General features: G+C 37.0%; 1 protein-coding gene across 1 annotated transcript in view; it reads left to right on the forward strand.

The window, feature by feature from the left end:
• ACTR3 (actin related protein 3) overlaps window positions 1-11490 on the forward strand; it is a 32405-nt gene extending 20915 nt beyond the window's left edge. Inside the window, exons 3-12 of the mRNA XM_062004884.1 lie at window positions 275-399; window positions 921-1031; window positions 2848-2943; window positions 3479-3586; window positions 5561-5704; window positions 6400-6573; window positions 7406-7498; window positions 7973-8098; window positions 10074-10157; window positions 10549-11490. Coding sequence (XP_061860868.1) covers window positions 275-399; window positions 921-1031; window positions 2848-2943; window positions 3479-3586; window positions 5561-5704; window positions 6400-6573; window positions 7406-7498; window positions 7973-8098; window positions 10074-10157; window positions 10549-10644 — 1157 coding nt within the window. The 3' untranslated portion in view covers window positions 10645-11490. The remainder of the gene's footprint in view (window positions 1-274; window positions 400-920; window positions 1032-2847; window positions 2944-3478; window positions 3587-5560; window positions 5705-6399; window positions 6574-7405; window positions 7499-7972; window positions 8099-10073; window positions 10158-10548) is intronic.
• Window positions 11491-12024: the final 534 nt, after the last annotated feature.

The following is a 12024-nucleotide window of genomic DNA, read 5'->3' on the forward strand; positions in this document are numbered from 1 at the left end:
GGATACTCTTAGTGATTCTTCTAATTCTTTTTTCTCTCTGATTGCATCTTGAATGTCTAACAATTAAATCTGTATTTAGGTCTGTATTGTCTTTATAAATCCTAATTGTGTTTACCTATGACTGGAATTCAAATTATCTGCGTATTTAGCTTTTCTGTGCCTAAGCTTGAAACAAAGGATGAATGCAATTATGATGTGTTCCTATTTTTGAATGCTGGGGTTTTTTTAGTGCAGAACATAAGATCTACAGTATTGTTTGTGTTCTCTGTTGAAGGTATTGCTATCAAAGAATCAGCAAAAGTGGTCGATCAAGCACAAAGGAGGGTTTTGAAAGGTGTTGATGACTTAGACTTCTTTATCGGGGATGAAGCAATAGAAAAACCAACTTATGCAACCAAGGTATGGAGAGAAATGTTGAAAATAATTTCCCAATACTCTTTAGAAAGCATTAGCTATATAGTAAAGAGCTTCTTAGGAATGCATTTTGTTGAACTTTAGCCTTATTTTCTTATTAACTGTGTTTTAATAGAAAAGATTTGGTATTAGTTGTGTTGACCTTCAGGAGCCTGTGGGAATTCGCAAAACAGTACGTGAATACATATTCCTTTTGAAATGAAGGGAGCTGGGAGAGTATTGAGCAGAATTCTCACGTGCTTTCCTGTTCCTTGCCATCTGCAATCAGCAACATCAGAGAGAGGCATGATACTGGTCTGGGGACAGCCTTTGATTTAGCCTAATGCCACCGTTCTGCTGCACAGAGAAAAGCGCAGTTTATTGTCTCTGTTATTGAAGGTTGGAATCTGAAGTTTAAATAGGTGTCAGGTTGGAAGGGGGAAAACCCAATGCAAGATTTCTTGCATGTGTAAATCATACACTTGTTCACCATTCTGTTTACAATTTTGTTTACTCTTCTGCAACAGTGGCCCATCCGCCATGGTATAGTTGAAGACTGGGACTTGATGGAGAGGTTTATGGAACAAGTAATCTTTAAGTATCTAAGGGCAGAACCCGAGGACCATTATTTTCTTTTGGTAGGTAAAATTGTCCTACTTATGAAAATGCATGTGACTAGAAAGAATGTTTGTGCTGATTTATGTAAGAATTAGCATGCTTATCTTGAAAACCAAAGTAAATATAAATTACCTGGACCTTTCCTGACTTTGCTTATCCCATCCATGTTCTTTAATTTTATAAAGAAGTCAAAAGTGTTTGAACTGAAACATTTTCTCATTTCCTCCAAATTACATCTACTTCATTTTTTTCACTGAATTCAATGATAATGTTTACATTTTTTGAGGCTAAAGTTGATCTCATTAATTGATATCATGAATATTTATAGATCTCATTAGTATTTATAAGCATATAAATGGTGGCTGTGAGGAGATTGGGACAACCCTATATTCTATTGTATCTAGCAACAGGACAAGGTGTAATGGGATGAAGCTGGAACACAAAAAGTTCCATTTAAACATAAGAAAAAACTACTGTTGAGTTGAGGGAGCCCTGACACAGGCTGCCCAGGGAAGGTGTGGAGTCTCCTTCTTTGGGCGTGTTCAAAACCTGCCTGGACACGTTCCTGTGTGACCTGATGTAGGTGGACCTGCTTCTGTAGGGGGTTTGGACTAGGTGATGTCTAAAAGGTCACTTCCAACCCCCACCATTCTATGATTCTATGAGAAAAGTGTTTGTGTGTTTTGACATCACATAGTTGCAATTTGTTTTTACAATGCTGCCACCTGGATGATGTGTCTAAAGAGTGAATTTTTTCCCCTTTTATTACAATCCTTCTGATTTCACGTGTTTGGGCAGATTATATCTGAATTAAGGTCAGTGTTATTCTGAACCATTTTTTGAGCAAGTTTGGAATTAGAGATACTGTCCATACTTAAAGAACCTGTAATGCAACCATCTTGAGGCAGATCTAACTAGGTTGCTCAAGGCTGTGGCCAGCCAAGCTTTTAATATATCCAAGGATTGAGATGCCATAATAACTCTAGCTCCTTTTCCAACATTTGACCACCCTTATGTTACCTGTTTTCCTCCTAATACCTACTTAGTATTCCCCGCACTGCAATTTGTCTCCCTGGCCCCTTGTCCCCTCACCTTCATGAAGATTCTCCCTCCCTCCTCTTTTTACCCTCCTGTTACCCAGTTGATGCAATGGAAGAGTGTTATTATTTTTTTTTCTCAAATACTCTGTAGCACTACCTAAAATGTTTCAAAGGAGAGACTTGATAATGTGGTTAGCATTTTAATGAAACATTACAGCATACTCTCCCAGTGTGTTGTATCTCATTGCTTGCCTCTCAGTCGAGTACATTTCCACAGCTGATCATATCAACGTATTTTACAGTGACGGCATTCTGAAGAGAACCAGCTTTTTTCTTTAGTGAGTCACTGAGGAATTTTAAAAATAATTGGAGTTTAGCACTTTTTTAGAAGAGTGGCATCCTTTGGCATATTTAGATTGATAGTCCTTGATCTTTCATGTGAAATCAAAAGTTATAATGAGCTAACAAACCCACAAAGGAGGCCCTCAATGTAAATTCCTAAGCAGTAATTGCTCCAATGTTTGTATTGCACTTCTTTTTTTTTTCTGTTTTCACTCAAATCATCATGTTTTTGCAATGCAGTTTGCATAAGTTCTGTTATTGTCAGAGGAGTTTCTAGATATTCTTAATTGCTCTATTTGCCTTTAAAAGCCCACTTTGCACGTTACTATTTTTACATGCTATTGTTGAATGACTCATCTTTCAAAACATAAGACTTGGTGGGTTGTGTTTTTTGAAAGTCAAGTGTTTGATTTGAATGTAAGTAAAACCTGTGGATTTTTTTTTTGTCTTGCAGACTGAGCCTCCATTAAATACTCCAGAAAATAGAGAATATACTGCTGAAATCATGTTTGAGTCTTTCAATGTTCCAGGGCTATATATTGCTGTTCAGGTAAGGGCAGGGCTGTTGGAAGTATGATAGTTTTTGTTAAGCTTAAACCAACTTCACTATGAAAACTGAATGTTTGAGATACTTTTCTGTACTTCTGGTTATCAGTTTCACCACTATGTGTTTGATTTCCATTAATTTTTTTGGTCTGTTATCTGGGTGCCATTCCTCTGTTACCTGTATAGACGATATCTAAGCAATAGAGTATCTGTTGCATCATAAATAAAAAACCTCCAACGTGCCACATTATAATAATGGTATTAAGCCAAGAATTGTTTACCTTTCCATAGAAAGTAGCAAAAAGGATGTTTAAACGTGGTTGAAAAAGCATCAGACAGGCATCAAACTACATCTATGTATCTTCTTGTTTGTAAGCTGTTGTGTACACCTATATAATATTTCATTTAAAATCTTTCATTTCCATGCTATAAATTCCTGTGAGGGTGCTAGTCTGAGTATTGCTGGGAGGAGTACTGGAACATGGGATCTGCAATACAGTACTTTAAGTAAGATTTGGGTTTTTTGTGTCTTTTACAAGGCTGTCCTTGCCTTAGCTGCATCTTGGACGTCAAGACAAGTAGGAGAACGAACGCTGACTGGCACAGTTATAGACAGTGGCGATGGTGTCACTCATGTTATCCCTGTGGTAAGTATACATCAAAACTATACAAACAGTTTAACTGGAGAACAGCTTGTCCTGTGACTTCTCTAACGTTTACTCCCACTCAGACTGAAGTATAACTGGGAACCTTCAAAATCAGATCATTTCCAGAGTTGAGGATTTTTACTTTGTGTAGAACAGAAGCTCTCCAACTTCTCTGCACTGAGTTCATCAGGGCATTTTATCATCTAGTGACTTAAAAGGTGATTTGCCAAGGCCATCCTAAGTGATCAATGACACTGTATTGCTTTAGCATATTTTCAGTTTCTTTTGCCATAAGGGTGAATGTGCTCTTTACAATAACCAGTCCAAAAAGTTTGGCATTTTTATGTTTAATTCAGTGAAATCACGTATAAAATAGAAATGATACAAGAAGATGTAGTATTGTTCACAGTTCTCTTCTGTCTGTTGACCAACATTTAGTTGTGTGCTGTTAAATATCAGTGATAAAATCAAAAAGAAAAAGGTTCCTACGTGACTGACCTTCCTCCCCTTGCCTCACATTAGTTAATGATGAATATCTGTTCCAGCATATCCAGTTGCTAAAGGCAAAAGCTATTATGATTAATAATTGACATGTACAGCTGCAGCTTCTAAACTAAAATTATTGGTTTTGCTGCAGGTATGCACTACTTTTACAAAACTACATCTTTGGCATATTATTGAATGTAAGTGTTCTTAATTTCAAGTGGCTGCTAATACATGTCTCTCTGCCCATCTCTCCTTGGCAAGTTAAATACGTGTCTATGCACCAGATGCATTTTTCTTTCCACAAAGAAATTGGATTGCCAATTTAAAGAAGACCTTTGAAAAGCTTCAGCATGTCACAGTAACACCAATTTTTAAGCATCATTTGTTATACCAAATAATAGCATTAGTGGTGATCAAGCTTGGTAGAATACAGTGACTAAATCTTTCTTCAGACTGCTAGATGGCCTGTTTTTACTGAGCTGTAGGAAACAATTGACACTTCAAACTTTCTGTAGGTAAAACTGTAATATAAGTTGTACGTAGTCATGGAAATTGCTTTTTTGAACAGTTGAACATTTCCCTGCTTATTTTCTATACCATTTACAGCATTAAAATCCTTTGTAGAGTGACATTTGCTTGGTTTCTGGAATTTTTAAATATGTTGAATAAATTGATGTCAATAGTATATCACTTTTAGAATAAAATAGATAAAGAATGAACAAATACTTATCTCTGTAGTGAAGCCAGCAAGAGTGGTACATTTGGTATGAATTTATTATTTTCTGAGTTAGTGGGAGCTTTTTGCAGACTATAAGGTGTGTATAGGAAACTTTAAGCATTTAATATTAGTATGATACCTGGATTCATCTGTTTGGATGTAGCATCTGAAGAGGTTCAAGGCCAGTCGTGGAACACTTTCAGTTTCTGTATTTAGACCAGATACGTTTAACACCCCAAGGATGAGTATGATTTACAAGCGTAGCCTGATGGATGAGTATGGGCCAGTCTGATGTTCTGTCCAGTCCCAATGTGCTGAAATGATGCATTTTGTCCCTGCTTTCAGAAAATTAATTTTGGTTCCTCTGGACTGTAATGTCTTGCATCAGTGGCTGTGACTGCAGAGCCACATCATTTATTCTAAAATATTATTTCATGATACAAACTTCCTTGACCTTTTTGGTAAGAGTAATCTCATTTTGAAGAGAAAATAAAGGCCAAGGAATAGTGAGTATAGCGATTTGTCTGCCTTATGTGCTAGTGACCTTTCTGTTCCTCCTAACCTTGTAAGAATTATTAACCAATGCAAAGTGAAACACTTAACGACTGAAATGAAGCTACTGAAGATAATGAATTGAGCCAGTCTAAAAGGCTTCAATCTGACAATCACAGGTAGTAAACAGAAGTTTAGACTCCATACCTTTCTCTCTCCCTCCTAAGCTTTGTTGCAAGGACTTCATGCATCTTTCTCACAACTAATTTTATTTACAGGCTGAAGGCTACGTGATTGGCAGCTGTATCAAACACATTCCAATTGCCGGCCGCGACATAACGTACTTCATTCAGCAGCTGCTGAGGGAGAGAGAAGTAGGAATTCCTCCTGAGCAATCCTTGGAAACAGCTAAAGCAGTGAAGGTAATGTGAACATTGCAGACATTAAGGTTACTTCAGAGCCTGACATCTATTTTTAAAATGCAACAGTCTCTTAAAATCATTGTCCTTCCAAGTAATGGTGCTCATGTTTCTAAAGGATATAAAAATGTCTAAATAACATAATAATATGAAATATCTTGGAGTTCACAGTTGGATTATACTCAATTTGGCTTGGGATTTTTCTCTTCAATTGTAGTCCCCCTCTCTGCACCCTTCCCTTCAATAATTATCATTGTAATGTACAGTAGGAAATGTTCTTGGTGGGATGTGTAACGTAAAAGGCTGTAATTACTCTTCTATTCTTTCTGAATGTCAATATGTTCTTTTTTTGTGGTACAAAGCTATTCTGAAAGACATTCAGCTTAAGGCACACTTAAACCTTGTTTCTATGCCAATTCTTCAATATACTTCAGAACTCATTTTTCACAGTCACGTAAGTTTAGAGGAAAAATAGAAGAGAAGTAATTTAGCTCAGTGAGATGTGCTGGTTTTGGTGCCTCACAGAAGTGGTTTGTAGCAGCAGAGCCATTATCTAACCGTATACAGTAAATGTCAGCTCAGCCATTTTTGAGGCCTGTTCTGTATCTGCCAGTTTAAAACTCTCATTCTTAAAGTTCATAGCATCTTCTCTGCTCTATTTAAATAGATACTTCTAACTGTACATACTCAATTTTCAGGAACGCTTTAGTTACGTTTGCCCTGACTTAGTAAAAGAATTTAACAAGTATGACACAGATGGTACAAAGTGGATTAAACAGTATACTGGAATTAATGCTATCTCAAAGAAAGAATTTACCATTGATGTTGGCTATGAGAGATTCCTGGGGCCAGAGATTTTCTTCCATCCTGAGGTAAGCTGATTTGATTTGTCTACACTTTTTGTGTCGGTTGCATTTTAGATGATAGCATGTAAATAGTATTTGAAAACTTATAAAGAAGCAATTATCCTGACTTACATTTCTCTTTACTGGTGGATAGATACCAGCTATTGCTGTAAATCAACGTGGCTTTGATTCTTGATTGCTAGTAGTCTTTATACTAGTTCACGTTGGTACCAAAACAAAACACTAGATTGGAAATCTTAGAAGTAAATTAGTTACTAGCCCCATATTTTGTTATTGCAATTTTTAATAGAATTTCCAGGTGTCACCACATTGTACTCTCTTCTTCCTGTGTGACCTACTCTAGGTTGTCCTGCTCTGGCAGGGAGATTGGACTGGATGTCTTTGGAGGTCCTTTCCAACCCTTGAGAAGTCAAGCTTCTAAATATTCTGTGGTCTTGCATTTATACCCTCAGTCTCTCTTCCAATGTCGACAGAAGTTAAAAGGGAATAAAGCCTTTTTTTTCTTTCCCCTGAATCCCTCTATGTTCTCCTGTTACAGCTTTTTTTCATGTTACACTGTTCTGCTCAGATGCCCAGCCTCTGAGAAGGGCATATATTCTTTGACCTGTTATTAACTAAAACTTAATCAAGAGAACAGCTGGCAAGAGACATACTTTAGGCTGTTTATTCTTAAAATGACAGGAAAAAAAGGCCAATGTAACTGTTTTTCTTTTTAGTTTTCGTGACACCTCTAGTATATAGGGATGGTTCTTTCTCTTCACAGTTTCTCTTTGCTTCCTTTCCTTGGCAATATGTGTTCCTACATATTGACTTGTTTTCATTTTATTCTTCATTCTAGTTTGCTAATCCTGACTTCACACAACCAATCTCAGAAGTAGTAGATGAAGTTATTCAGAATTGTCCCATTGATGTTAGACGTCCTCTGTATAAGGTCAGTAGCTGTAATGATTTCTTTATACTTGTTTTGGAAGGATTAGGCTTTATATTGAAGTATGTAGTTGAAAGTATTTTTACAAAACCCAACTAACCACCACCAAAACCATTTTCCTGGAAATGAGTCCAGTATGCAGAAGGCTTTATCTTGTTCACTTACACTTCTTCAGAATGTGTTGTTTCATTACTCAAACTCGTTATTTAAAAGAAAAAGTAATAAGGGAAACATAAATCTGAGTGAAATAAGTGAGATGTACTAAGATATAAATGGATTTTAAAGCACAGACAGTTTTAATGTGACAACCTCTTTGTGAATTCATATTCTGTCATCTTAAGTGTTAGATAATTTAAAACTTGAAGTGTCCTTCTTAACTGTAGTTTAAAAAACTGTATTTAGAATTTAAGAACTGGATAAAATTGGAGGCATAACACTTTCAGAAGCACCTAACAATTCTCTTGTTACTCAAAACAGAATATTGTCCTCTCTGGAGGCTCAACCATGTTCAGGGACTTTGGTCGCCGTTTACAGCGAGACTTGAAAAGGACTGTTGATGCCAGACTGAAACTTAGTGAAGAACTTAGTGGTGGCAGACTGAAGGTTAGTTCTTGCAGCTAATGCATTTAACAAGCATCTTGCTCTCTTTTGTTACCTGGAAAATGTGAAAACAGCATATTGGGTTGATATTTTTGGTTGTTGAAGTGACGTATTTCCACTGAAAGTTCTTAAGTGAGCTTTTTGGAGACTTGTGTATTGTAGAGATTACAGACTGGTATTGGAAAAGATTTATGGTAATCCTTTCACTGTAGCAACTTACAGTACTATTTCTCCAGGTATGTACCTATGCTTCCCGTCCCTTACTTTTGAACTCAATCAGCCTCACCTAATGGAAACACGGGACTTACACTTGTTTTGTAAAAGCAATTGGTCACTCCTCAGCTTTGTTTTTTTTTGTGTGCTTAGTGCTTAATGATCAGTTGTGAATTGTCATCCTCTGTCTTTTTAACTTAGGAAGAGAGATGAAGTAAACTCAGTGTCAGGTCTCAGGGTAGTCAGAGGACTCCAGCACTTGTTCTGTGAAGCAGGGCTGAGAGAACCGGCTTCTCTAGAGAAGAGAGGGTTTTGAGAGTCCTAAGAGGAGCCCTTCTGAATATGGGAAGATTATTGAGGAAATGAGACCCCAGACCCTAGACAGTACTGAGTGGTAGACCCATGAGAGAGAGACAACAGAAACTGAAACAAAAGAGGTTCAGCTTGGATAAAAAGGAAAACTTTTTCATTGTGGGGATGATCAGTCACTGGAACAAGCTACCCAAGGAGATTGTGCAGTCTCCATCCTTAGACCTTTCTGAGATTCAGATGGATATAACTCTGAATAACGTCTTCTGACCTCGTAGCTGACTCTGCTTTAAACAGGAGGCTGAACTTAGAGACATTCCGATGTCTCTTCCCACCTAAATTATTTAGTTTCACTGAATTGCATGATCATTAATTTATGTTCCTTCTACTGTTGACCCCTGATCTAACTTTTGCATTTTTACTGTTGACTCTGCATACATAAGATATCAGCAGAGATAAAAATAATGTTATGGTTTTCTCCTTTTAAGTCAAGACTGAAGTGAATCTCCTCATTTATTTTTTAGTAGTAGCCTTGCTAGATGGGCTCAAGCCATCCTTAAACCCCACAATACAGCTTCATAATATACCACGTAGACAACACTGAAATTTCAGTTATATACAGTTCTCTAGTTGAAGTAGCCTGGTTTACTCATTTCTCCTTACTAGGTTTTTACCACTTAGTAAGGAAGCAGGATATGAATAAGGAAATCTGAGGCAATTCTTCCTCCTTCAGAGTACCAGGCATTGCAAGTAATCACTGGCTTGAATTTTGGAAATGTATTACAAGTGACTTTTAGATATTGTTTGAAATTGTTCAGGTTTCATCAGGTTGCACTGGAACAAACAAATAGCTTCTTTCTGAAACTTGATGTACACTTTTCCCCACTTTTGATAAACACAAGTAAGGAATGGAGGTTTGGGTGGATGTGGAGGGAATGGGGCTAAGTGGAGTGGGTGGTGTGGTGTTGAAAAGCAGGACACTGACTGTATTGGTTCTAGATAAACTTTCAGTTTACAGCTGTGCTTTGTTAAAACAATGACTTGTAACTTAAAAATTAGCTTTCTAAAGTGTTTTTGTTTGGTTGGTTCTGAAATGACTAAGTCCTTACAACCACATAAATGAACAGTCTTCCAAGAAATTCAGAGGAATGCACAATGTGGGTAATTGGAGAGGAATACTCTTAGAGCTCTTGGGAGAAAATTGGTGTGAATGAGAGTGTCTCAAGGTCTGATACAGTAGCTAACTGATGATTTAGAAACAAGAACTGTTTCTTAGTCTGGGATTATACAAGAGAAAATCTAGTGCTATAACTGTATATTGAAGTACCCAGCATTTAAGAGAATACCCATTAGTGAAAAGTAAGCTTGGAATATACAGTCCTTTTACAGCAGATCTCATTTTTACCAGCAAAAGTAACTTATAATGTATTCCTTTTTGATTTTTTTCCTTTCATAGCCTAAGCCCATTGATGTACAAGTCATTACACACCATATGCAGAGATATGCTGTTTGGTTTGGAGGATCAATGCTGGCTTCCACAGTAAGTTAACTATTAAAACTGAGCATGGTTTGATCACTCTGGCTGCACTTCTGGAGTTCTCATCTCATCTTCACTTGATATTAAATGTAGTTGGTGGGTTTCTGATAGGCCTCAGGTAGCAAATACAACCACCCCGCTGCCTTTGAAGTTTTCATGTCAGACTTTAAAGGTTTTAAATGAAAGCTGAATTACAGCTTAATTTGAGTTGTGAGATAGTACATTTCAGTTTTGTGACAGAATACATTTGTTAGCCTTGGTGTTTAGCCACGTGGGATTTCCTGTTCATTTCAGGACTTGCAGGTGTCTTCCATTTGCTATGTAAACGTTAATACTGTTAAGATAAGGTGCATGTACTAGTGACTGAACTATTTTTTCCTTCTTCCTTTTCCAGCCTGAATTCTACCAAGTATGCCATACCAAAAAAGATTATGAAGAGATTGGTCCTAGCATCTGTCGTCACAACCCTGTGTTTGGAGTCATGTCTTAAGGCTGACCTTGGAGGGGTCAGGGATAGGGAGGTGGGGAGGAAGAGGAGGAGTCTTTCTGATTACTTGTCTGTCTGATGGCTGGTATTAAGATAACAAACATGACTTGACAATAAGAAAAAGACCAAACACAATTAAGCAGGATTATTTTAATAAGTGTCTCAACATGCGGATGTAGTGGAAAGCCAAAATGATCACGTTTTTTCTTTAGATTGATTCTTTGAACCTGTGCGTAACAAAACAAAGCAAGTGGATTTTAGTTCTTTCTGTGCCCTGATATTTTGTATATTAATGAATTATCCAAGATTTGATGGGATTTGATGGTGTGTAGATAGTCAGCTCTTATGCTTCCGTTGCACCCTTTCATGGGCGCGACGCAGGAGCTTGTTTATATTTCATACTTTTTTATACTTTGAGGAAAAATATGACTTAAACTGTAATATTTGAGGAAAAAAGAATTTACCAGTGACCAACTTTAAATTAAAAAAAAAAACCAAACCAAAACAAAAAGTCATGACCCATGCAACTAGTTCTTGCAAATCATGACCAGTCTAAATCCTGGGTTCCATCCAATGCGAGTGCTTTTGGAACTAAGAAGCTAGTATCTTGGATTAACCGATGCCTGCTAGTGCTTTCTGATTACTTGGTGCATTTTCATACTATCTCTTGCTTTAAAAAGAAGAAAAAGAATAAAAAAAAATAAGAAAAAAAAAAAGTAAAGACAAGACTGTTGGACCAGTATTGCAGTTCTGTAGTGTCATTTCTAATTAAACCAAATAATCAGGTTATCAAAATTGGTGTATTTAAAGCCTAACACCATTCCAATAAAGGCACAAAATTTCTTTTTACATTGGTGTCAGCCTTGTTAATCTCATTCCCCGGGAAGCTGTGAGCATGGGCTCCCACATCTCCGCTGTGGTCTTTCCCAAGAGTCAGGTTGGTCTGTAAGGTGTAGAGGTCGTTACGTGCGTGTTGTAAACTGAAGTGTGAGCGTTTTAGAGCTGCAGTTTATATGTTCATCTAGATAGCACTTAACCTATATCAACCTAACGTCTCAGTTGTTAGGTTTGTTCATCTACTTTGTTCTGTAACCTTTTCCCCCCCCAACACTTTCTTTCAAGTGGTGATTATACAGGAGAGAGCACTGCGTTTGAAATCTGTGGTTTTTCTGCAAGAAAGTAACCATGTAGATAAAAATAAAGTGAAAACAATCTCTTTCTCCTTCTTTCTAGGAAGAATGCTTGATATGTTGAATGGCATTTCTTACAATTTCTGTTAATATTTGATGAAAAACTCTTCTTTAGCCACTTCTGAACTCACAAATGTAGTTCAGGTTGTTTACGTAGAAGACCACAAGAGGGAGATGTCTTGGTTTCTTTTGA

Source organism: Colius striatus, chromosome 11, assembly GCF_028858725.1.
Source record: "Colius striatus isolate bColStr4 chromosome 11, bColStr4.1.hap1, whole genome shotgun sequence".
Lineage (NCBI taxonomy): Eukaryota > Metazoa > Chordata > Aves > Coliiformes > Coliidae > Colius > Colius striatus.